This window comes from Epinephelus fuscoguttatus, linkage group LG1, assembly GCF_011397635.1.
Source record: "Epinephelus fuscoguttatus linkage group LG1, E.fuscoguttatus.final_Chr_v1".
NCBI lineage: Eukaryota > Metazoa > Chordata > Actinopteri > Perciformes > Serranidae > Epinephelus > Epinephelus fuscoguttatus.
In genome coordinates this window covers 3,617,501-3,642,374 of record NC_064752.1, presented here as the reverse complement: position 1 = coordinate 3,642,374, position 24,874 = coordinate 3,617,501, and the positions used below count along the sequence as shown (strand labels likewise).

The following is a 24,874-nucleotide window of genomic DNA, read 5'->3' as shown; positions in this document are numbered from 1 at the left end:
GGTGACTCTAAATTGTCCGTAGGTGTGAATGTGAGTGTGAATGGTTGTCTGTCTCTATGTGTCAGCCCTGTGATAGTCTGGTGACCTGTCCAGGGTGAACCCTGCCTCTCACCCAGTGTCAGCTGGGATAGGCTCCACCCCCCCGCGACCCTCAAGAGGATGAAGCGGTTAGAAGATGAATGAATGAATTCATACAGTCAATAAAAAAACATTTTGTTTGCTTTTAATAAAAAGCAAATGTAATCTCAACAGTGACCGCGCCAGCCGGTGGTACTGCGGCTGAACCGCTTCCAATCTTTATTCATTCATTCATTCATTCATTCATTCATTCATTCAATCATGTGTTCAGTGTGTGTGTGTGTGTGTGTGTGTGTGTGTGTGTGTGTGTGTTAGTATGTCAGAGAGGAGGAGTATCAATAAAAAAAAGTTTCCACTAATTATTTCGGTGTTTATTTCTTTTATTCTTAAGTTGTTGTTTTTTTTAAGTGCGTAATATAGCCAACAATATTATAGACCAAAAATAAATCTAATTTATTATTGCAGAATGTATTTAACAAATCACCGCTTTCAACAGGAGACACAGTGCAGCAGCAAAAAACAGGCCTTATAAAAAGCCGACAGTTTTTACCACCATGACAAACATCCTTTTGCAAAATCTATTGCAGTATAACAAAACTGTCAAATTACGTCAAAAGACTAAAATGAAATTAAAAATTCTTGTCAAAATGAACACTGTTCATGAGCGGTGCTGCTCCACATGACAGCGTGGGTCAGATCATGTCAGTAAATTCACCCAACATTCATCCTGTGTAAACATTTGATATGAAACTCAGGCGTGGAGAGTTTAACCTCTGAGTCACTCACACTGGCTGCTGGATCACTTTACAATGAAATCCTGAGTCCAGAGGTGGTTTCACCTCCTCACAGCTTCCTTCCTTCCTTCCTTCCTTTCTCCTCATTGTGTTTGTAGGTTTCCTTTCTCCCTGCACACTCGCCTGCAGAGTTTCTACACTGGGATGTCTCACTCTGTCCTGTCTGCAGCACAGAGGACAAAGACACTACACATTCTGTCCCACCGTCTCTGTCACGCAAACATCAAGTTTTAATATTCAGTCAGAACGAAGATGTGAAGATTTTGTCCATAAAGAGACATTTGAGTGAATGTGTGTGTCCAGTGGGGACAATGCAGTCTGAGACTTTCACAGTATGATAACAGAAAATATCACAATCTGTCATCAGTCAGTGAAAACAGAAGCTTCTTATTGGTTCAAACCTTTTATTACTATAAGTCAAACATTCTGTGAATGAAGTTTGAGTAAAAACTTTCCTCTCAGAAAATAACTCAGACAAAGGAGAGACTCAACGTCAAATCGAATATCTTAGATAACAAATGTTCACAGTGTAACTGTCAACGTTTATATCAAACCGTTATCATCATCATCATCATCATCATCATGATGTAACTATTGGATCCACCTGGAACAGTCGGGTTAAAGGGACTGAGCTCTGCTTCCTGTTCAGACCTGTGAGCCTTTCAGGTCATCTGGGCTTCATGAGATCAGGGTCTGGACCGCTGAGAAGCTTTTACAGCTCAGTGAGATGAAGGTTCTGGTTGTTGCTCCCCCTCAGTATCAAAGTATTGGACCTCTTGCCTCTGCTGCTCACTCAGACCTGTGTAATTTAGGGGTAATGTTTGACCAATCGATGTCATTGATTCCCACCTGTGAAGCTCCCGCCCAAATCTTGTTTTAATCACCTAAGAAATCTGATTAAGCTGAGATCTGTTGTTTCACCTGCTGAGCTGGATTCATCTCATCTCACACTGAGTGTGTCTGCTGTTGATCGACTGCTGACGATCCAGAACGCTGTCACACCTCAACTGTCACACCTGTCACACCTCAAGTGTCACACCTCAAGTGTCACACCTGTCACACCTCAACTGTCACACCTCAAGTGTCACACCTGTCACACCTCACCTGTCACACCTCACCTGTCACACCTCAAGTGTCACACCTGTCACACCTCAAGTGTCACACCTGTCACACCTCACCTGTCACACCTCAAGTGTCACACCTATCACACCTCACCTGTCACACCTCAAGTGTCACACCTGTCACACCTCAAGTGTCACACCTCAACTGTCACACCTGTCACACCTCAACTGTCACACCTCAACTGTCACACCTGTCACACCTCAAGTGTCACACCTCACCTGTCACACCTCAACTGTCTCACCTGTCACACCTCAAGTGTCACACCTCAAGTGTCACACCTGTCACACCTCAAGTGTCACACCTGTCACACCTCACCTGTCACACCTGTCACACCTCAAGTGTCACACCTCACCTGTCACACCTCAAGTGTCACACCTGTCACACCTCAAGTGTCACACCTCACCTGTCACACCTCACCTGTCACACCTCAAGTGTCACACCTGTCACACCTCACCTGTCACACCTCACCTGTCACACCTCACCTGTCACACCTCAAGTGTCACACCTCACCTGTCACACCTCAACTGTCTCACCTGTCACACCTCAAGTGTCACACCTCAAGTGTCACACCTGTCACACCTCAAGTGTCACACCTGTCACACCTCACCTGTCACACCTGTCACACCTCAAGTGTCACACCTCACCTGTCACACCTCAAGTGTCACACCTGTCACACCTCAAGTGTCACACCTCACCTGTCACACCTCACCTGTCACACCTCAAGTGTCACACCTGTCACACCTCAAGTGTCACACCTCAACTGTCACACCTCAAGTGTCACACCTCAACTGTCTCACCTGTCACACCTCAAGTGTCACACCTGTCACACCTCACCTGTCACACCTCAAGTGTCCCACCTCACCTGAACTCAGGTCTGTTTGTGCAGTCTGTACGGTTGGTTTGGGCCGGCGTTACAGCTGTCAGTCGAACCCTGGTGCAGAAACACAGAGTAAACTGTAAAACTAGTCAGTGATGATCACATGTACGTGTGTGTGTGTGTGTGTGTGTGTGTGTCTGATGGCAAACCATCCCATAATTTCACTCTTCTGCATCTGATTTTTGGAACAGTAAATGAAAAACAACCTCCTGCTGCATGCTTAGTGTTCATTTTTATGATCCTTACTACTATAAAAAATTCAGATTCAGATTTGAGGTGTTGTGGTGGATTATATTTCTGTAGGACGTCACAGACTTGAGTTCATAATAATGTCACGCTGATGGACAGTGTGTGTGACTGTCTGTCCTCTCTGTCCTCAGCAGCTCCATGTGTCCTCGCTGCGTCTTCTGGCAGCAGATCAGCTGAGCTCTTCCCTGCTTCCCTCTCTGCTGTGGAGGTGTCATGTCGGCAGCTCAGACCCAGAAGGAGAGCGGCGAGGCAGGCTGGGGCTGCCTGGAGGCTCTGGGTCTCAGTCAGAAGGAGCTGGTCCTGGCCGAGGCCCTGCAGATGGAGTACGACGCCCTCTCCAGGCTCAAACAGGACAAGAGTGACACAGAGACCGGCCAGAGCAGCTCCAGAGCTCCCAGTCAAACCTGCTCCAAGACCCCCAACCCCACCATCGAACGCCCCCGACCGGTCCCCAGCCAGCCCCTCCCTGCCCCCCCAGGAGGAAGCCTGCTTAGGGGCCTCTCTGGATCCGACCCCGCCCTGAACCAGCCTGGAGGGTCACAGTCCCCTCACCCCATCCCAGCCAGGGCACTCCCTCTTCAGGGAGCCTACATCAAAGAGTCCCTGTACATCCTGGACAGTCCGGAGGTCAGCAAGTTCAGGGACAGCTCAGGTTCCAGCCTCGGGGACTCACCTGGATCGGGGTCAGGGTTTCTGGCCAAAGGCATGCCCTCTCTTCCAGATGACGTCCCCCCAGCCATCCCCCCAAGAAACCCCATCCTCCCGTCGTCAGGGTCAGAGAACCCCTTCCTGCCCTCCCGAGTGTCCACCATGCCCCGTGACGTCAACTTGTTCACACCCGATGTGGATCCGCCCAAAGTGACCTCAGGAGAGCTGAACTACGACAACATCAACGACTCTCTGTCCCGACTCAACGGGGGCCGGCAGGGGCCTCGAGGTCGGAGGGCCAACGGGGACCAATCGGGGAAGCCCGTGGCTCGAAGTAAGACCCTCCCCCCTCAAGTCCCACCCAGGACGTACGTACCTGTTCCCAAGAGCAACAAGAACCAGCGGCGGGTGTCTGCAGACCCGGTAAGAACCTGCTGGTTTATCTGGTCACCGTAACAACCAGATGGTGCTCCTGTTACCTGGGTGATATGCTAATCAGATGACATCACTCTGATGTGTCATGTAACTAAGAGTCTGAAAGTGTGGATGGTGTGAGCATCTCTTTTGTTGTCATGTGCAGGATCATCTCTTCTAAATGAAACATGAATAAAAATAATAATAATAGTTATGCTTTAACAACTATTAATATAACGACTGTTATGACGACTATAACTACTGACTGGCTGGCTCTGTGTGTGTGTGTGTGTGTGTGTGTGTGTGTGTGTGTGTGTGTGTGTGTGTGATGGACAGGTGTCTCTGGGCTCCAGGATGAACGGCTTTGGATATGAACTGTTCCAGGTGTCTGAGGAGAGAGACGAGGAGGTGGCAGCTTTCTGTCACATGCTGGACGTGTGGGTAACACACACACACACGCACTCACACGCACACGCACTCACACACGCACACGCACTCACACACACACACCCTGATACTACACCTGCCCTGTCACGTACCTGTGGTGCTGATGATACTCTGTGTATCTGTGCAGCTTGCGTTCGGCGTACCCGCACAGCGACCCCTCGAAGAACTGTGGCTTCGTGTGGTCTCCGTCTGTCGGTGTGGAGGAGCTGCACCAGGGTCTGGGGGTCAGCGTGAAGGTCACCGTCATCAGTGAGCACTTCAGAGAGCCACTCACCTTTACCTGTGATGGTAAGACATGAAGTCACCTGCCTCCGCACTACTCCTGACCGTACTCCAAACAACCGTCCCAGTATGTCATCGCTCCTGAAGTTCACATGATGAGAGAAAATGTTCAAACACAAAGTTCATTCAGAGGAAAGAAATACTGCAGAGAGTAATAATTCATTTATTATGACAGTGGTGTTCAAATAATGACGTCGACATCATCATGTTATTATTCTGAGCTTTGATATTTTCACACAGTTGTTTACAAAAATAAAGAGTTTGTTTTTGTAACTTTACCATAAAACGTCTGTTACTCAGAAACTGTGTTGAAATATGAAGCTGTATATTTTCTTCAGCACACTGCTTATTAACCTGAGACGTAGTAATGTGTGAGTGATGTCACACGTGTCTCTGAGTCTCTGTATCTCTGTGTCTCTCTGAGGTTCGTCCACGGTGGACCTGCTGATCTATCAGACTCTGTGTTACGCTCAGGACGACCTGGACCACATGGACGTGGACGACTACCTGCTGAAGGTCTGTGGACACGACGAGTTCCTCAACAAGTAAGGACGCTGATCACCATCAAGATATTGATTTATGATTTATTGGTTTGTTTTATCTGAGGGACACTTGTGGACGTCAGCTGATGGTTGTCCTCATGTGACTCTCATTGAAAACCCCTCAGTGTCTCCAAGACGCTAGTTTCACTTCCTTCAGTCTGTCTGAGAACGTGAGGTGTAAACGCAGTATGTGGTTGAAGACTGCAAGGCTTTTAATCTGAAACAGGAAGTGTTCACTCAGTCACCATCTGTCGCCGATAGTGCTGGAGTTGCTGTTACAGACCAGGAAACAACATGAAGAAGACTATCTCTCTGTGTCTGTCTGTCCGTCTCTCTGTGTCTGTCCGTCTCTCTCCCTCTGTCTGTCTGTCTGTCTGTCTGTCTGTGCACAGATGGGTCAGGCTGCTGTTCTAAACTGATCTGTGGCTGCTGGAGAACAACAGCTGTGTGTGTGTGTGTGTGTGTGTGTGTGTGTGTGTGTGTGTGTGTGTGTGTGTGTGTGTGTGTGTGTCCTGTTGGTGGAAGTGTGTGTCATTCTGATAAGCTGCAGCTGTGAGGACGACTGAATTTCCTGCTGTGAAACAATAACTGAATAACTGTCCCTCTGTCTGTCTGTCTGTCTGTCTGTCCCTCTGTCTGTCCCTCTGTCTCTGTCTGTCTGTCTCTGTCTGTCCCTCTGTCTCTGTCTATCTTTGTCTGTGTCTGTCCCTCTGTCTCTGTCTGTCCCTCTGTCTGTCTGTCTTTGTCTGTGTCTGTCTCTGTCCCTCTGTCTCTGTCTGTCTGTCCCTCTGTCTCTGTCTGTCTTTGTCTGTGTCTGTCCCTCTGTCCCTCTGTCTCTGTCTGTCTGTCCCTCTGTCTCTGTCTCTGTCTGTCTGTCCCTCTGTCTCTGTCTGTCTGTCCCTCTGTCTCTGTCTGTCTTTGTCTGTGTCTGTCCCTCTGTCCCTCTGTCTCTGTCTGTCTGTCCCTCTGTCTCTGTCTCTGTCTGTCTGTCCCTCTGTCCCTCTGTCTCTGTCTGTCTGTCCCTCTGTCTCTGTCTGTCTGTCTGTCTGTCCCTCTCTCAGCTCTCAGACTCTGGCCGGTCTTGAGTTCGTCCAGCAGTGTTTGAAGTTCGATTGGGACGTGCGACTGTTTCTCACCAAGAGATCGTCCATCAACACGGAGCTGTCTCGCACGGTCCGAACACGCACACACACACACACACACACACACACACACACACACACACACACACAGAGTGATTGATGATGAAATGTTTTGCTGAGTTTCTGTCTCAGTTCCATCAGACACAGAAACAGCCTGTGTCAGGTACTGTAGAGCTTCTCTGCTATTGGCTGGTGTTTGGAGCCCTGTGATGTCACCACCTGGGCTACATTCAACTGAAAGCGGTGCAGTGTTGACGCCCTGTTGTCTCCGTGTTTTAATCAGCACGGTTTCATTCAGGTCTGACAGGCTGTACTGCATCATGGGAAACACACCTTTACACCGCTAAATTGGTTTTTACACGTGGCTGCTGATTGGCTGACAGCCCTGACACAAACGAGACAAAACGCAGCTCACAGCCTGTTTCACACTGTTTCAAAGAAACATGCCGCTCAACCTGGAAACTGTAGGAGAACAGTGGACATGGCGTCCAGACTGAACGTCTGACGTCACGTGGCGCTGATAGCAGGGAACCACTTTCCATCTGGTGCAGGACAGAGGCGGCGTCGATAAGACAGAAATACAGGTGACTTTAATTTGACCTTCTAATGACAGAAAGAAGACGATGAGACGGTGTCCACCATGAACCACAGCATCCTGCTGCAGGAGCGTCCAATCAAACAGACCGTCACTAGGTGAGGGGGCGGAGCCTCTACTGTGATTCGATCTGATGATGCTCAGCAGAGTTCATATGTTGTAACAGAAACAAGTTAATGTCTGTGTCTGTGTGTGTCTGTGACCAGAGAGGCTCTGACTCTGCTGCTGGACACTTTCCATAACGAAGCTGAGTCCTTCCTGCTGTCAGAGGTAACACACACACACACACACACACACACACACACACACACACACACACACACAGCAGGTTCTGCAGGACGTCTGTCAGACACGAGGGGACAGCCAGTCTGTCCTGATGTTGAGACACAGTGTGTAAAGACAGGCGGAGTCCCTCAGGGGACCGTTTAAGGCCCAGCACTGTGTTTTATCTGATAAATGCTGAAACGACGCTCACATCGTTTGTCATGTGGAGAATGTTCTGCAAATTTTTGCAGGTGTTCACATCAGAAATGAGAAAATTAAAAATGATCACTGACTTTAAACAAAGATTCATGTGTGTGTAAAATAAACTCTTCATCACACAGGCGAGGAAACACGACATGAAGATGAATCTCTGGGTTTGATACTGGAGCATGAAACCTGTTGTAAAATATGTGTGAGCGCCACTGGATCATAAAACTCTCTGTTGACGTGTGTGTGACATGTGTGTGACGTGTGTGTGTCTGATTCACTGTGTGTGAAACTCATCACACACTCATCATGAAGACGGACAGGAAGTCGCCTGTTTCTGCTTCAGTTTAAAACACAAGTCATCTATAAAACACAAATGATTCACCTCCAGGCAGAGTGGGGCAGTAAAATGTTTTTATTATTAATTATTAGATTATATTATTATTGTTATTTATTTTTTTATTTGTTTATTTAACAGGGACAGTGCACAGCTCTCAGCCATACCAGAGTTAGCTACTAGCTAATTTTCATTTTTATTCAGATTATATTATTCTAACAGGCTATCTTAAGTTTCATTGGTATCTTTAATAGTAATATTTTATATGGTAAGACTAACGGATACCTGGTGCTGTGTAACGATACGATTATACCCCCAAATTAATATCGTGATGCTGTATGGATTTTTCCCAGAGTTCTGTGTGACAGACGGAGTCACTGGTGAAACAACATTTCATCCACCAGCTCCATCACGTCTCTGTGTCTGCAGCTGTCCACCAGTAGATTCCAGTGTAGGAGGGCTCAGCTTTGGTGCGGTGTATTTCCTGGAGCTTGGGCGTGTTTTTCACAGTGGAAACAGTTTTAGTGAGACTTCCTGCAGCAGCAGAGTTCCTGTCTCATAGTACAGATGTCCTCACTGTCCAGGTCCAACACTTTGTCCCGTCAAAGACAGACGCACCAGGACACAAGTCAGATCATTTATCTTGACTAAATCACGTGTCCTCTTCTTCGTCTTGTCTCCTGTTTGTCTCTGAAGGTGGAGCTGCCGCTGCACGTGGAGCGTCTTGTCCAATCGGTGAAGGCGCTCTGCAGCTCATTAGCCGCCGTGGAGTCGCCTGATGTGACCGCCGCCCTCAACCAGCTCCCAGCATGCCCCTGTCGTCTGCAGCCCAAAGTCCTCAAGGTGAGAGACACTGACAGTGTCCTCCAAATATCACGTTACGTTCTTTATTCTCCCAAAGAGATGGACGGACGGACGTTGATGAAAACATTACACCTTGTTGACGCCATGTCTTCTTCTTTCCTGTCTCTGTCTGTCTGTCTGTCTGTCTGTCCTCCCAGGATGCTTCAGTGCTGACTGTCAGAGAGAACAGAGGTACGTACCAACATCCTCAAAATAAACAACAACAACAACAACAACAACAGAGCATTTCTTTACTGTTACTTTTACGTCTCTGAGTGAGCGCCGCCCTCGCCGCCATTGTGTTTCTCTGTGACATCAAATATTCCTGAGGGTTGTTTTTCATATGCAGATGAATGAACAGGTGTGATGAGAATATCTGCTCTGAAGTTAAAGTCTGAGTCGAGTCACGTGTCTGTTTGATGATGTCACTGATGGGTCCTAACTTGGCGCTGTGCTATGGTCTCACAGAGAAAGTGGTGGAGAAGTTGACGGCGGCCATCTTGGATCTGGTGGAGCTGTACTGCAGCACGTTCAACGCCAACTTCCACCCGACGGCTCAGAGTCGCTGCTGCACGGCGCCGGTGCAGGAGGCCGGTCTCGTCACCAACGTGCTCTCCTTCAACGTGTACGCCGCCCACCGCATCCCTATCACCTGGGCCGCCAGGTATGTCAAAACAAACACAGAGAAAAACACGCCCGACATCATCGACCCCAGACTGTCCTCAGACTGTCCTTGGAGTGTCTTCAGACTGTCCCCAGACTGTCCTCAGACTGTCCTCGGAGTGTCTTCAGACTGTCCCCAGACTGTCCTCAGAGTGTCCCCAGACTGTCCTCAGAGTGTCCCCAGACTGTCCTCAGACTGTCCCCAGACTGTCCCCAGACTGTCCTCAGAGTGTCCCCACAGTGTCCCTCAGACTGTCCCCACAGTGTCCTCAGACTGTCCCCACAGTGTCCTCAGACTGTCCTCAGACTGTCCTCAGGCAGCGGTTGGACAGGACTGTGTTAATGAGACAGACGAGCTGATGAACAGCTGATTGCTGCAGCTGTCACTGATGATGATGTGCAGAGCAGCCATGGTGGATTTGGAGGTTGGGGTCGGTGGCGACGACCAGTCCTGACTGGGAACACTGCTGCCCCTCCCCCACTAACACACAAAGGACTGACTGCCTGGGAACCAGAGCTGACCTTTGACCTGTGAGAAGAGGCAGGACGGGCCTCCATCACACACCATCTGTGTGTGTGTGTGTGTGTGTGTGTGTGTGTGTGTGTGTGTATGTGTTTCAAATAATTTCAAAATATTTATTTGTTTAAGACGGGACAGTGTACATCAATGAACATTCCTTTTAAAGAGAAAAGAAAATGTAGATCCACCCAACTGCAGCCAGGGGCTGATTTGCATTGGTAGCCCCCCCCACCAGATGTTTATCACCATAGTTCCTAAAAAATAATAAATAATCAATACAGTACACGTAGAATATGCAATTACAATATAAGATACATTAAAACGACTTATCTTATGTGAGGGAGCAGTATGGGGTGTGTGGATAGAGTGTGAGCCTGTAGCAGTGCAGAGTCCAGTACATAGTTCTTGTTGTGATCAGTTGTGATGGCTAACAGTAGTAGATGTAAGGACAGTGGAGGTTGAAGGGCTGTCAGTGACATTGCAAAGGACATGGTAAACAAATAAGCCTGAAACAAAAGAGAGATAAATAATAATAAATAATAAGCAGCCAGGGGAAAAGAGACTGTTTGGTGTGTTTATATGGAGTGTGAAACTGCAGCAATGCAAAGTCCAGTTCATCGTTCTAAACTAAACATGGAAAGAAAGAAAGAGAGTGTGTGTGTGTGTGTGTGTGTTCCTTTTCAGATGTTTTCAGATGACATGTAACACAACAGCGTCAGCCTCTAGTGTGACATATAACATACGTGTCAGCACCACTTTATAAACAATAACAATGACATCACATGTCAATAATAATCATTTAACGTCCCTGTTATATGGCGGCTGATCTCGTGCTCTGCTCGGAGGGTAAGGAGCTTCTGTTAGCCGCTAACTGCTAACAGCTGCTGTTCTTCTTTGAGTTAGCCGCTAACAGCTACTGTTCTTCTTCTTTGAGTTAGCTGCTAATTGCTAACAGCAGCTGTTCTTCTTTGAGTTAGCCGCTAACTGCTAACAGCACCTAATCTTCTTTCAGTTAGCTGCTAACTGCTAACAGCACCTGTTCTTCTTTGAGTTAGCTGCTAACTGCTAAGGGTTAATTTTGACAGCTATGGTAGATTTAGTCTTGAGATGAAAATGCTTAAGCCCAGCATACACTGTACGATTTTTGACCGGATTTGACCCAATTTTTGAGACGCACGATCTGCCGAGGCTCGGGCTGGATTTCCGCTTCGTCGTGCGTCTTTTGCCGTGCAGTGTATGGGGGTGCGAGGGCCACGGTCGGATGAATTTCTGACATGTCAGAAATTTTGGTCGGCCGGCACAGACATTCGCACAGTTGAAGCAGAGCCCCGAGCTGATTCGCCAGTGTCTGTGCATTTATCCCTCACTGCGCCTGCGCGAAGACATAGATCACCTGGCGACGCATCAGTGGACTGTAAATATGGAGGCCAGGTTGGTTGAGCTGTGGCAACAGTGAGTGCCTGTTCGACGTTTCTTCTTCCACCTACCACGACCGCTATCAACGAGAGAAACGCTGGCAGGAGATAGCCAGTATTCTTCAGCTGCTTGGTAAGTTTTTTCTGCTCTCATTTTCAAGCAAGTGCAACAAACATACAAGCTAGCGCGCTAGACAAGGTACAACACACACACACACACACACACACACACACACACACAGAGGGTGCCCTCGGCTGTAGCCGGCTTACCTCCAACTCTCGTTGTAAAATGGACAAACCATACTGTCCACGTCTCTCAAGCCATCTGCGAGTCCATATGCGCCGACGCCTCTTCTTTTTGGACGTTTCGGCACACAGCATAGCGCAAATCATCAAAGCAAACCGCTTGTCCTGCTTCGTTGACAACATCGGCACTTCCGGAACAAATTGGAACTTTCAAATGTATCTTTATTGACAGCTGTCAACGGGCAGGACAGTCAGCAGAGGCTGACGAGCCGTTTTCACTCGTACAGTGTGAGCTCTCTGATCGTGCTTGATGATCGGAACGTACAGTGTGAGCACATAAATCGTGAGCTTTGGCTGCACATCGCAGACGATTCACTCGTACAGTGTGAGCTGGTATTAACAACAAGATTTTAAAAATCGTACAGTGTATGCTGGGCTTTAGTTGTAGTCATTTTTAAAATATATACACAAATATAGAGGAATTCAAAACAGATGATGTCACAGTGAAAGCTGCTGTGCCCTGCAGCTGCTCACACCAGTCCTTATTTAAGCCACTCCCCCTCTCCTTCTCTCCCAGAATCCTCTGCTCTGTCCCCTGAATGAAACACCTGCTGTCCAGGATTTAGTTAGTGACTCACAGGAAGTCACAGCTGATGACCAGCAGAATATTTGTAACAGGACGACAGAAAACTGCTCTGGAAACAGATTCATTGTGGTCTGACATCATAATGACATCATGTCCCTGTCCTGCTCTCTGATTGGTCAGTTACGAGGGTTTCTTCCTGTCCTGCTCTCTGACGCATGGAGGGGCGGAGCTCTGCGCGCCGCAGCACACCAGCAAACAGTCGGTCAGCAAATACCTGTTCCACCTGGTGGTGTGGGACCAGAGGTACGTCCCCCCCGTCCCCCCATCCCCCTGTCTGTCCTCCTGTCTGTCTGTCCCCCCCACCCCGTCTGTCCCTCGTCTGTGGGACCAGCAGAATTAAATAAAGTTCTTTGATAAGTAGGACACTGTTGTCCCCTCTCATCTGTCTCCCACCTGTCTGTCTCCTCCCTCTTCTGTCTCTGTCTCCCACCTGTCTCTGTCTCCTCCCCCTTCTGTCTCTGTCTCCCACCTGTCTCTGTCTCCCACCCGTCTCTGTCTCCCACCCGTCTCTGTCTCTGTCTCCCACCTGTCTGTCTCCTCCCTCTTCTGTCTCTGTCTCCCACCCGTCTCTGTCTCCCACCTGTCTCTGTCTCCTCCCACCTGTCTCTGTCTCCCACCCGTCTCTGTCTCCCACCTGTCTGTCTCCTCCCTCTTCTGTCTCTGTCTCCCACCCGTCTCTGTCTCCCACCTGTCTCTGTCTCCTCCCTCCTCTGTCTCTGTCTCCCACCTGTCTCTGTCTCCCACCCGTCTCTGTCTCCCTTCTGTCTCTGTCTCCCACCTGTCTCTGTCTCCTCCCTCTTCTGTCTCTGTCTCCCACCTGTCTCTGTCTCCTCCCCCTTCTGTCTCTGTCTCCCACCCGTCTCTGTCTCCCACCTGTCTCTGTCTCCTCCCTCTTCTGTCTCTGTCTCCCACCTGTCTCTGTCTCCCAACTGTCTCTGTCTCCCACCTGTCTGTCTCCTCCCTCTTCTGTCTCTGTCTCCCACCTGTCTCTGTCTCCTCCCCCTTCTGTCTCTGTCTCCCACCTGTCTCTGTCTCACACCCGTCTCTGTCTCCCTTCTGTCTCTGTCTCCCAACTGTCTCTTTCTCCTCACCCACCTGTCTCTGTCTCCCACCCGTCTCTGTCTCCCTTCTGTCTCTGTCTCCCACCTGTCTCTGTCTCCTCCCTCTTCTGTCTCTGTCTCCCACCTGTCTCTGTCTCCTCCCCCTTCTGTCTCTGTCTCCCACCCGTCTCTGTCTCCCACCTGTCTCTGTCTCCTCCCTCTTCTGTCTCTGTCTCCCACCTGTCTCTGTCTCCCTTCTGTCTCTGTCTCCCACCTGTCTCTGTCTCCTCCCTCTTCTGTCTCTGTCTCCCACCTGTCTCTGTCTCCTCCCTCCTCTGTCTCTGTCTCCCACCTGTCTCTGTCTCCCACCCGTCTCTGTCTCCCTTCTGTCTCTGTCTCCCACCTGTCTCTGTCTCCCACCCGTCTCTGTCTCCCACCCGTCTCTGTCTCCCTTCTGTCTCTGTCTCCCACCTGTCTCTGTCTCCCTTCTGTCTCTGTCTCCCACCTGTCTCTGTCTCCTCCCTCTTCTGTCTCTGTCTCCCACCTGTCTCTGTCTCCTCCCCCTTCTGTCTCTGTCTCCCACCCGTCTCTGTCTCCCACCTGTCTCTGTCTCCTCCCCCACCTGTCTCTGTCTCCCACCTGTCTCTGTCTCCCACCTGTCTCTGTCTCTGCAGGGTGTGTTTCCCGGTGCAGATCAACCAGCTGCCCAGAGAGTCTCAGCTGACGGTGACTCTGTACGCCAGCTCTCTGCCGCCGCCCGGAGGTGCCGAGGAGAAGGGGAAGCAGCGGCGAAGCATCGAGGCGCTCGGCTGGGTCACCATGCCGCTCTTCAACTTCAGACAGTGAGTGACATGACCCCATGACATCACATGACATCACTGCTGGGTGTGGTCACACAGTGCTGGAAGCTGAGGTTTGGTTAAACAGCTGAGCCTCCATGATGTCACTTCCTCCAAAGCAGGAAGTGTGTGTCTCAACTGACAGGATGTGTGTGTTGTCCTGACAGCGTCCTGACATGCGGCAGGAAGTTACTCGGTCTGTGGCCTTCAGCTCCGGGGAGGAGCGTGAACGCCCGCACGAGCTCGCCGAACTTCAGCCAACCAGACAGCGTGATCCTGCAGGTGAGACGTCTGTCCTCTCATCATCACCATGTGGAGACATGTCCACACCTCACACCTGTCCCCTCTCCTCACACCTGTCCTCTCACCTCACACCTGTCCTCTCACCTCACACCTGTCCCCTCACCTCACACCTGTCCTCTCACCTCACACCTGTGTGCTCACCTCACACCTGTCCCCTCACCTCACACCTGTCCTCTCACCTCACACCTGTGTGCTCACCTCACACCTGTCCCCTCACCTCACACCTGTCCTCTCACCTCATACCTGTCCTCTCACCTCACACCTGTCCTCTCACCTCACACCTGTGTGCTCACCTCACACCTGTCCTCTCACCTCACACCACAGGGGCGGGGCAATGATGACACAGATACAGGATTATATATATATCTGTACCAACAAAAGTGACGTGCGTAAAACAATAAAATGTCTCTGTCTGTCTCCCTGTCTGTGTCTCTGTTTGTCTCTCTGTCTCTGTCTCTGTCTCTGTCCCTGTCTGTCCCTAAGGTGGACTTTCCCACGTCGTCTTTCGAGGTGCGGTTCAGCACTCCTCCTCCGGCAGACTTCTGTCCTCAGTATGACTTCTCCAGACTGGACACCATCAGTCAGATCCAGCTGCAGGACGTCCTCCATAAGAAGGCTGTCTTCTGGTCGGAAACACTCACACACACACACACACACACACACACACACACACACACGCACAGTCTCTGGGATAAAAAGACATTTAGAGATGAGGACAGATGACGGGAGGACACAATTAATATAAAATGTTGTTACTATAGAAATGTGGGACAGGCTGTCCCCCTCGACTCCTGTCCTCAGTGGGATGTCTCTGTCCCGACTCTCAGGTGTTGACAGTGTCTCTGTGCGTCTGTCCCTTCAGGTTGACAACAGAGGACAGACGTCTCCTGTGGGAGAAGAAGGCCTTCTGTCAGTCAGAGAGTGCAGCTCTGCCTCTGGTCCTGGCCAGCGCCCCCTGCTGGGAGTGGGCCTGCCTGCCGGACATCTACGCCCTGCTGAGACAGTGGGCGTGCCCCGGACACCTGGACGCCCTGGGACTCCTCCACGCCTCGTACGTCCCTCGCTGTCTCACCACTCTCACCTGAGTGACATCAGTCTGATAACCTGAGTGACATCATCATCGCCCCGTGTGTGTGTGTGTGTGTGTGTGTGTGTGTGTGTGTGTGTTCCAGGTTCCCAGACCAGGAGCTGAGGAGGACGGCTGTCCAGTGGATGGACTCCATCTCAGACCCAGAGCTGCTGGACTTCCTGCCTCAGCTCGTCCAGGTCACATGACGACTGCCGTTGTTACACATCATGTTATACATACACACACCAGCAGGTGGAGACGTGACACACTGCTCAGTGTCTGTAATATTCATTCGTTCATCACTTCATTTTAAAGCTGATACTGATGATGTGCTGATGTCACAGTGCATCTTTGATTCTGATAGAAAACAAAACGATCAAACTGACGTTCAGTCAGGACACGATGTCACGTGTCGAACAGAACAAAAACAGGTAGAGTCGTTCCTTCAGGTGAGGACGGAGACTGTCGTCACAACAAACAAACACAAAACACTTCCTCAGTTTCTCCCCAACCCTGAGTATATAACTCATACTGTGTGTGTGTGTGTGTGTGTGTGTGTGTGTGTGTGTGTGTGTGTTTGTGTCTCAGGCTCTGAAGTACGAGTGTTACCTGGACAGTTCTCTGGTTCGATTCCTCCTACGGAGAGCCATTGGGGACATTCGCATCGCTCACTACCTCTTCTGGTCAGCTGATCACAAACTATCATTTATTTATTTAAGGAACGTCTGTGAGTCTGACCACAGCCAGAGTTAGGATCAGTTAAACCAGGTTTAATCCCGACTGTGTCCATCCCTCAGGCTGCTGAAGGACAACCTGCAGGACAGTCAGTTCAGCGCTCGGTATCAGCACCTTCTGGCTGCTCTGCTCTGCTGCGTCGGTCGAGGTCTTCGTGAAGAGTTCGACCGTCAGTGCTGGCTCGTCTCTATCCTCGCCAAGGTGGCTCACAAAGTGCGAGACACCTCGCCGTCCAGCAGACAGGTGGGGACAACAGAAAATCTGTATTTGTTATAGAAGACATAAACTGTCCTGACAAGTCACATTTGGTCCCTGAAAATAAATCTCAGATATTTTTGTTTCTATGTTTTGTTTTTATATATTGCAGAAATTGATTTTACTTGCATTAACAGTTTGATGTTAACAGTTTGTTGTTTTTAGTTATCAAATAATCGATTGATCATCTGGTCTCTGAAAGACAGTGCTGATAAATGTCAGTCGACTCTTCAAATGTCCAACAGTCTGAAAACACAACGAGCTTCAGTTACTGACGTTTCAAACTGAAACTAAAGAAAAAGATTCATAATTAATCCATTATCAAAATGTTCATAGACATGCTCTCCCTCAATCATTATATGTATATACAGTATTTATATACATATATGTACTGTATATACATATGATTGATGATTGATATACACTGTATATATATACTGTATATATATATATATATATATATATATATATATACAGTATATATATATATATATATATGTACACACACACACACACACACACACACCGGCCACTTTATTAGGTACACCTGTTCAGCTGCTCATTAACAGGTGACAGCTGAAGTTCAAGCGCAGCATCAGAATGATGAAGAAAGGTGATTGAAGTGACTTTGAACGTGGCATGGTTGTTGGTGCCAGACGGGCTGCTCTGAGTATTTACTGGGATTTTCAGCACAACCATCTCTAGGGTTTACAGAGGATGGTCCCAAAAAGAGAAAATATCCAGTGAGCCAAAATGCCTTGTTGATGCCAGAGGTCAGAGGAGAATGGCCAGACTGGTTCAAGATGATAGAAAGGCAACAGGAAGTCAAATAAGCACTGGTTCCAACCAAGGTGTGCAGAAGAGCATCTCTGAAGCAACAACACCTTGTCCAACCTTGAAGCAGATGGGCTACAGCAGCAGAAGACCACACCAGGTGCCACTCCTGTCAGCTAACAACAGGAAACTGAGGCTACAATTCACACGGGTTTTCTCACCAAAACTGGACAATAGAAGATTGGAAAAACCACATTCAGATGGAAGCATGGATCCATCCTGCCTTGTATCAACGCTTCAGGCTGCTGCTGCTGCTGGTGGTGTAATGGTGTGGGGGAGATTTTCTTAGTACCAACTGAGCATGGTTTAAACACCACAGCCTACCTGAGTATTGTTGCTGAGCGTGTCCATCCCTTTATGACCACAGTGTACCCATCTTCTGATGGCTACTTCCAGCAGGATAACGCACCATGTCACAAAGCTCACATCATCTCAAACATGACAATGAGTTCACTGTACTCCAATGGCCTCCACAGTCACCAGATCTCAGTCCAATAGAGCACCTTTGGGATGTGCTGGAACGGGAGATTCTCATCATGGATCAACTGTGTGATGTCATCATGTCAATATGGACCAACATCTCTGAGGAATGTTTCAGCTCCTTGTTGAGTCTGTGACACCAAGGATTAAAAAGGGGTCCAGTGTCGATGACTCACTGACGTCTGATGATCCATTAATGTGGATCCACAGGTCTGTGGTGATTCTCTCCTCCTCAGCTTGTAGGTGGAGCTCAGACTCAGAGCAGATCACTGCAGACTGTCAGCTGAGTTCAGAAGCTCAGTGGGGTCTGATTTTACATCACCGCAGCAGCTGGAAGCTGCTGCACTACAAGTAAGGGTACAGGGAAGGGACAAAATAGCAGCGTCTTTTAACAGAATGATAACTGTGCCATGTTTATACTGTGTGTGTTTGTGTGTGTGTGTGTGTCGCAGTGTGTCCTCAGGGAGGGTCTGGAGGAGATGAAGCAGTTCTTCTCGGTGAACAGCAGCTGCAGACTTCCTCTGAACCCGGCGCTGCTCGTCACAGGAATCAACGTCCAGGTACCAAAGGACACACAGACACACACACGCACGCACTCCTGTAACACAAACTGTTCACGCACACACAGAGCTGTTCATCTGGTTCAAAGTGAGACATGTCCTCACACGTCTTTATAAACAAAGACCTCAGAGTGTTCAGTGAGTCTGATGACTGAACAAAGAGTTGACCCTGAACGTCTCATGTTGCAGCTCCGCCGTCCGTACAGACGGACGGACAGACGGACAGTGAAACATTGTGTCTGGTTTTATATAAGTCGTCATGTTCAGTTCTCGTCCTCTCTGTCTTTTAGTCATGTTCCTTCTTCAACTCCAACGCCGTCCCTCTCAAACTGTCCTTCCAAAACCTCGACCTTCTGGGAGACAACGTCAACGTCATCTTCAAGGTGAAATGTCTCACCTGGTTTTACCTGTCGTTAGACTCAATGCTGTGTCAGAGATACAAACAGCCTCACCTGGAGGACAGGTGTCTGACCTCTGATGTCTCTGTCCAGTCAGGAGATGACCTGCGGCAGGACATGCTGACTCTGCAGGTGATCCGGATCATGAACAAGATCTGGATCCAGGAGGGTCTGGACATGAGGATGGTCATCTTCAAATGTTTCTCCACTGGCAGAGGACGAGGTGAGGATACACACCAGGTGTATACATCAGGAGGACAGGTGTGTATCACAGGAGGACAGGTGTGTATCACAGGAGGACAGGTGTGTATCAGGAGGACTGGTGTGTATCAGGAGGACAGGTGTGTATCAGGAGGACTGGTGTGTATCAGGAGGACAGGTGTGTATCAGGAGGACAGGTGTGTATCAGGAGGACAGGTGTGTATCACAGGAGGACAGGTGTGTATCAGGAGGACAGGTGTGTATCAGGAGGACAGGTGTGTATCACAGGAGGACAGGTGTGTATCAGGAGGACAGGTGTGTATCAGGAGGACAGGTGTGTATCAGGAGGACTGGTGTGTATCAGGAGGACAGGTGTGTATCAGGAGGACAGGTGTGTATCAGGAGGACTGGTGTGTATCAGGAGGACAGGTGTATATCACAGGAGGACAGGTGTGTATCAGGAGGACAGGTGTATATCAGGAGGACAGGTGTGTATCAGGAGGACAGGTGTGTATCAGGAGGACAGGTGTATATCAGGAGGACAGGTGTGTATCAGGAGGACAGGTGTATATCACAGGAGGACAGGTGTGTATCAGGAGGACAGGTGTATATCAGGAGGACAGGTGTGTATCAGGAGGACAGGTGTATATCACAGGAGGACAGGTGTATATCAGGAGGACAGGTGTGTATCAGGAGGACAGGTGTGTATCACAGGAGGACAGGTGTGTATCAGGAGGACTGGTGTGTATCAGGAGGACAGGTGTGTATCAGGAGGACTGGTGTGTATCAGGAGGACAGGTGTGTATCAGGAGGACAGGTGTATATCACAGGAGGACAGGTGTGTATCAGGAGGACAGGTGTATATCAGGAGGACAGGTGTGTATCAGGAGGACAGGTGTATATCACAGGAGGACAGGTGTGTATCAGGAGGACAGGTGTATATCAGGAGGACAGGTGTGTATCAGGAGGACAGGTGTATATCACAGGAGGACAGGTGTGTATCAGGAGGACAGGTGTGTATCAGGAGGACAGGTGTGTATCACAGGAGGACAGGTGTATATCAGGAGGACAGGTGTGTATCAGGAGGACAGGTGTGTATCACAGGAGGACAGGTGTGTATCAGGAGGACTGGTGTGTATCAGGAGGACAGGTGTGTATCAGGAGGACAGGTGTGTATCAGGAGGACAAGTGTGTATCAGGAGGACAGGTGTGTATCACAGGAGGACAGGTGTGTATCAGGAGGACAGGTGTGTATCAGGAGGACAAGTGTGTATCAGGAGGACAGGTGTGTATCACAGGAGGACAAGTGTGTATCAGGAGGACAGGTGTGTATCACAGGAGGACAGGTGTGTATCAGGAGGACAGGTGTGTATCACAGGAGGACAGGTGTGTATCAGGAGGACTGGTGTGTATCAGGAGGACAGGTGTGTATCAGGAGGACTGGTGTGTATCAGGAGGACAAGTGTGTATCAGGAGGACAGGTGTGTATCAGGAGGACTGGTGTGTATCAGGAGGACAGGTGTATATCACAGGAGGACAGGCGTGTATCAGGAGGACTGGTGTGTTGTTACCTGTTCTCAGGTGTGACTGACAGGCGTGTTGTTACCTGTTCTCAGGTATGGTGGAGATGATTCCTCAGGCTGACACTCTGAGGAAGATCCAGGTGGAACATGGAGTCACTGGGTCCTTTAAAGACCGACCGCTGGCCGACTGGCTGCAGAAACACAACCCGACTGATGAGCAGTACGACAAGGTACACACCCCTGCACACACCCCTGCACACACACCTGCACACACACTTACACACACACCTGCACACACACCTACACACACACCTGCACACACACCTACACACACACCTGCACACTGTGGTTGTTGGGCTTTGAGGTCGTCGTGTGTCTGTGTTCTTGTTTTATTTATTGATTATTGGTTGAATATTAATGATAAACTCGACTGTGTGTTCAGGCGGTGGAGAACTTTATCTACTCGTGTGCCGGCTGCTGCGTGGCGACCTACATCCTGGGAATCTGTGACCGCCACAATGACAACATCATGCTGAAGACCAGCGGTCACATGTTCCACATCGACTTTGGGAAGTTCCTGGGACACGCTCAGATGTTCGGGAACATCAAACGGTGAGTCGTGATGTCACAGAGTGTTTTACTCACCAACACGTGACGATGAGCCGCGACACACCTGTTCAGACCTTCAGCAGTCACAGTCAGGTGGATCAGAGGTAAGGTTAGGGAGATGCATCATGGGAGTTGTAGTTCACCTCAGTCTTTGTCCACAGGGTTCTTATAGAGTGTAACTGTTGGACATCTTTAACCTGTGAAACATAAACACACACACACACACACACACACACACACACACACACACACACACTCCACAGTCTGACAGACAACACTGTGATATGGAATATAAAAACACAACAATAATAATAATCAGGTGTGTTGTTGATTGTTTACCTGTGTGATGTGGGTCATGTGACGTGTGCAGGGACCGCGCCCCCTTTGTGTTTACCTCCGACATGGCGTACGTCATCAACGGAGGAGACAAACCGTCAAGCCGCTTCCACGACTTTGTGGATCTGTGCTGTGAGGCATACAACCTGATCAGGAAACACACACACCTGTTCCTCAACCTGCTGGGCCTGGTGCGTACAACACACACACACACACACACACAGACGGAGGGGTGGACAGAAAACCACCTGCTGAACTTCAGTGTTCACTGTTTCCATGGTTACAGAGCAAACTTCTGTAATGCTGTAGTGTGTGTGTGTGTGTGTGTGTGTGTGTGTGTGTGTGTGCGCGTGTGCAGATGTTGTCCTGTGGGATCCCTGAACTATCTGATCTGGAGGATCTGAGGTACGTCTACGACGCGCTGAGACCTCACGAGTCTGAGGCTGACGCCACCATGTACTTCACCAGGTACACACACACACACACACACACACACACACACACACACACAGAGGTTTGATGGTTTATTACCTGTGAAGTGATGTGGTGCAGGTGAAGATTAATTTGATGATCTTGATGGAAACAGTTTGAGATTTTATGAAGGGTGAAGTCAGAGCTTTAAAGGAGCGTTCCACCAGATTCAGATCCACTCACATCAGCTCACTGCTCGTGGTCCGTCCTCCGTCCGTCTACAGTCCGTCTCTGTCCGTCTACAGTCCGTCTCTGTCCGTCCTCCATCAGACACACAGTCTCAGAGCACCAACTGACTTTGGTCAAACTGAATCTGACTTTTCTTTGTTTAATCATGTGAATAACTGAAGATCAGACAGGTGGGAGCAACACGTCTGTCCTCCTCTGTTAGCTGGTGTGTTAGCCACTGTTAGCATATCTGAGCTAACTCTATCAACATGTAATTACTTCATCACATTTGACACACACACACACACACACACACACACACACACACACAGGAAGTCATCACATAAACAACAACATGAGAGGCCGACACATAGAAACGTGAGTGTGATGGATCCGATCAGACTGAGGGACATATACAAGTGGACTGTGACCAGGTGAACGCAGCGTCCCGTCTCTACCTGTGCAGGTTGATAGAGTCCAGTCTCGGCAGCGTCGCCACCAAACTCAACTTCTTCATCCACAATCTGGCTCAGATGAAGTTCGCCTCCTCCGAGGATCGACCCACGCTCTCCTTCGCTCCCAGAGTCCACACGGCCAAGAGCGACGGCCTGATCAGGAACCTCTACATCTGCAGACACATCAGGATGGCCAGCGCCGGCAGCAAGGCATACGTGAGTCCACGCATCACACACCAACACGCCCATGATGCCCGTGTCGGCGTCAGCCGTGGCCCCAGGCATCATGTTGTCTGTTCGTCCAAACACATGGACATATGTCTGTACACACATTCGTACATCAGTCTCAGTCTCAAGAACGCCTCGAGGGAATTTCTTTAAATTTGACACAAACGTCTGCTGAAGAATTTTATGGTCAAAGGTCAAAGGTCAATGTGACCTCACGAAACATGTTTTTGTCCAAAACAATTCATACGTTAATTATGAAAATATTTCACACAAATGTCTAACAGGATAAAATAATGAAGGTCAAAAGGTCAAAGCTCAGCTTGACTGTGACATCATCATGTTTTAACATTGTATCTCAGGAACAGAAGGGGAGACATTTAGACACACACACACACACACACACACACACACACACACACACACACACACATCAGGGGTGTTGATACGGCTGAAAAGTAGAAATTTAAATGTATGAAAACTGACGTTTTGTTTTTTATACAAACACTGAGTGTTTGGTACGTGATGCACAGTTAAGGATCAGCTGACAGCGAAGATCATGACGTGTCTCACAGAACACCTGCTGAAGTCAGACGTCAACTTCCTGTTTTAGAGACAACTTTTTTATTTTGATTTGAGCACAAAACAATATACACATATACACATGTACACATATAACAGCATGCATAATAACACTGGAGGGAATTTACAGGTGGAATCAAATCAGAACATTATTAAGAGGATGGTTTTCTGACATGTTCCTGAATGCAGCAGTCAACACACGTTAAACATGACAACATGACAACTCTGAACCCTCCAGCTGCTCCGATCAGCCTCTGATGACACACTCATACACATTTATAGTGTCTGTGAACATTTACTGAGTCAGTGTCAGAGAGATACAAGAGTGTGTGTGTGTGTGTGTGTGTTTCAGGCATTTGTGGTTAAGGTGGAGCGTGACGGTCAGCAGGAGGCGCTACTGGTTCAGAGGACGTTTGAAGAGTTTCATGAACTTCACAGCAAACTGAGACTCATCTTCCCCTCGTCCAAACTACCCAGGTACACACACACACACACACACACACACACACACACACTGACAGTAACAGAATCTAAAGTCTCGACAAGATTTTATTTTTTCAGTTTTCGTCTCTCCTCTTTGTCCCGCTCACAGTTTCCCGAGCCGTCTTGTGATTGGTCGGTCCCGGGGTGAGGCCATGGCTGACAGGAGGAAAGACGAGCTCAACGGTTACGTGTGGCACCTGATCCACGCCGCGCCAGAGGTCGCTCAGGTCAGTCACACCCTGACACACCTGGGTCAATACTATAATCACTGTTGATGGTGATGATGATGATGATGATGGTGCTGGTGATGATGATGAAGAGGATGTTACTCCTCACCTGGCTGCAGTCCAGGTGTGCAGGTGTACTGTACCAGGTCACTGTGACATCACAGCTGGGCGTGTCTGACTCTGTGACAGCAGACATGTGATTTTAGCATGAAGCTAATCTGAGACATCATGTGGTTACCATGGTAACAGGTGTGTAGTTGTCACATGACGACATCAGAAACAATAAGGTTCAGCCTGGAGCTGCGGTCAGAGCGCTGACCATGTGATGAAGACGTGTGTCATCATGTGAGGAAGGTCACAGCATCCTCATCATCACACTGTCATTTATTCATGTGTTCACTCTGTCTGCACACGACTGCTGCTCCACCTCACCTCATGGTGTCCTCATGTCTTCATGTTGTCTTCATGTCCTCATGTCTTTATGTTGTTCTCAAGTCTTTATGTTGTCCTCATGTCTTTATGTCATCATGTCTTCATGTCCTCATGTCTTTATGTTGTCCTCATGTCTTTATGTCCTAATGTTTTTATGTTGTCCTCATGTCTTCATGTTGTCTTCATGTTTTCTTCATGTCTTCATGTCCTTGTGTCTTTATGTTGTCCCCATGTCTTCATGTCCTCATGTCTTTATGTTGTCCTCATGTCTTTATGTCCTCATGTCTATATGTTGTCCCCATGTCCTCATGTCTTTAT

General features: G+C 48.9%; 1 protein-coding gene across 16 annotated transcripts in view; it reads left to right on the top strand.

Annotated features, from left to right (window-relative positions):
* pik3c2b (phosphatidylinositol-4-phosphate 3-kinase, catalytic subunit type 2 beta) overlaps positions 1–24,874 on the top strand; it is a 42,370-nt gene that overhangs the window by 5,446 nt on the left and 12,050 nt on the right. Inside the window, exons 2-29 of one of the 16 annotated variants that reach the window (XM_049603378.1) lie at positions 3,252–4,191; positions 4,519–4,619; positions 4,757–4,917; positions 5,336–5,456; positions 6,515–6,626; positions 7,209–7,288; positions 7,397–7,460; positions 8,695–8,841; positions 9,000–9,033; positions 9,310–9,505; positions 12,452–12,574; positions 14,046–14,213; positions 14,378–14,492; positions 14,997–15,139; positions 15,376–15,564; positions 15,686–15,779; positions 16,171–16,265; positions 16,380–16,560; positions 18,339–18,446; positions 18,737–18,829; positions 18,938–19,067; positions 20,662–20,798; positions 21,011–21,180; positions 21,548–21,704; positions 21,872–21,981; positions 22,619–22,823; positions 23,767–23,891; positions 24,007–24,124. In XM_049603378.1, coding sequence (XP_049459335.1) covers positions 3,334–4,191; positions 4,519–4,619; positions 4,757–4,917; positions 5,336–5,456; positions 6,515–6,626; positions 7,209–7,288; positions 7,397–7,460; positions 8,695–8,841; positions 9,000–9,033; positions 9,310–9,505; positions 12,452–12,574; positions 14,046–14,213; positions 14,378–14,492; positions 14,997–15,139; positions 15,376–15,564; positions 15,686–15,779; positions 16,171–16,265; positions 16,380–16,560; positions 18,339–18,446; positions 18,737–18,829; positions 18,938–19,067; positions 20,662–20,798; positions 21,011–21,180; positions 21,548–21,704; positions 21,872–21,981; positions 22,619–22,823; positions 23,767–23,891; positions 24,007–24,124 — 4,335 coding nt within the window. In that variant the 5' untranslated portion in view covers positions 3,252–3,333. Of the gene's footprint in view, positions 1–3,251; positions 4,192–4,518; positions 4,620–4,756; positions 4,918–5,335; positions 5,457–6,514; positions 6,627–7,208; positions 7,289–7,396; positions 7,461–8,694; positions 8,842–8,999; positions 9,034–9,309; positions 9,506–12,451; positions 12,575–14,045; positions 14,214–14,377; positions 14,493–14,996; positions 15,140–15,375; positions 15,565–15,685; positions 15,780–16,170; positions 16,266–16,379; positions 16,561–18,338; positions 18,447–18,736; positions 18,830–18,937; positions 20,196–20,391; positions 20,799–21,010; positions 21,181–21,547; positions 21,705–21,871; positions 21,982–22,618; positions 22,824–23,766; positions 23,892–24,006; positions 24,125–24,874 lie in introns of those variants that run through there. The other 15 variants (XM_049602329.1, XM_049602922.1, XM_049602834.1 and 12 more) reach the window with 15 other exon arrangements.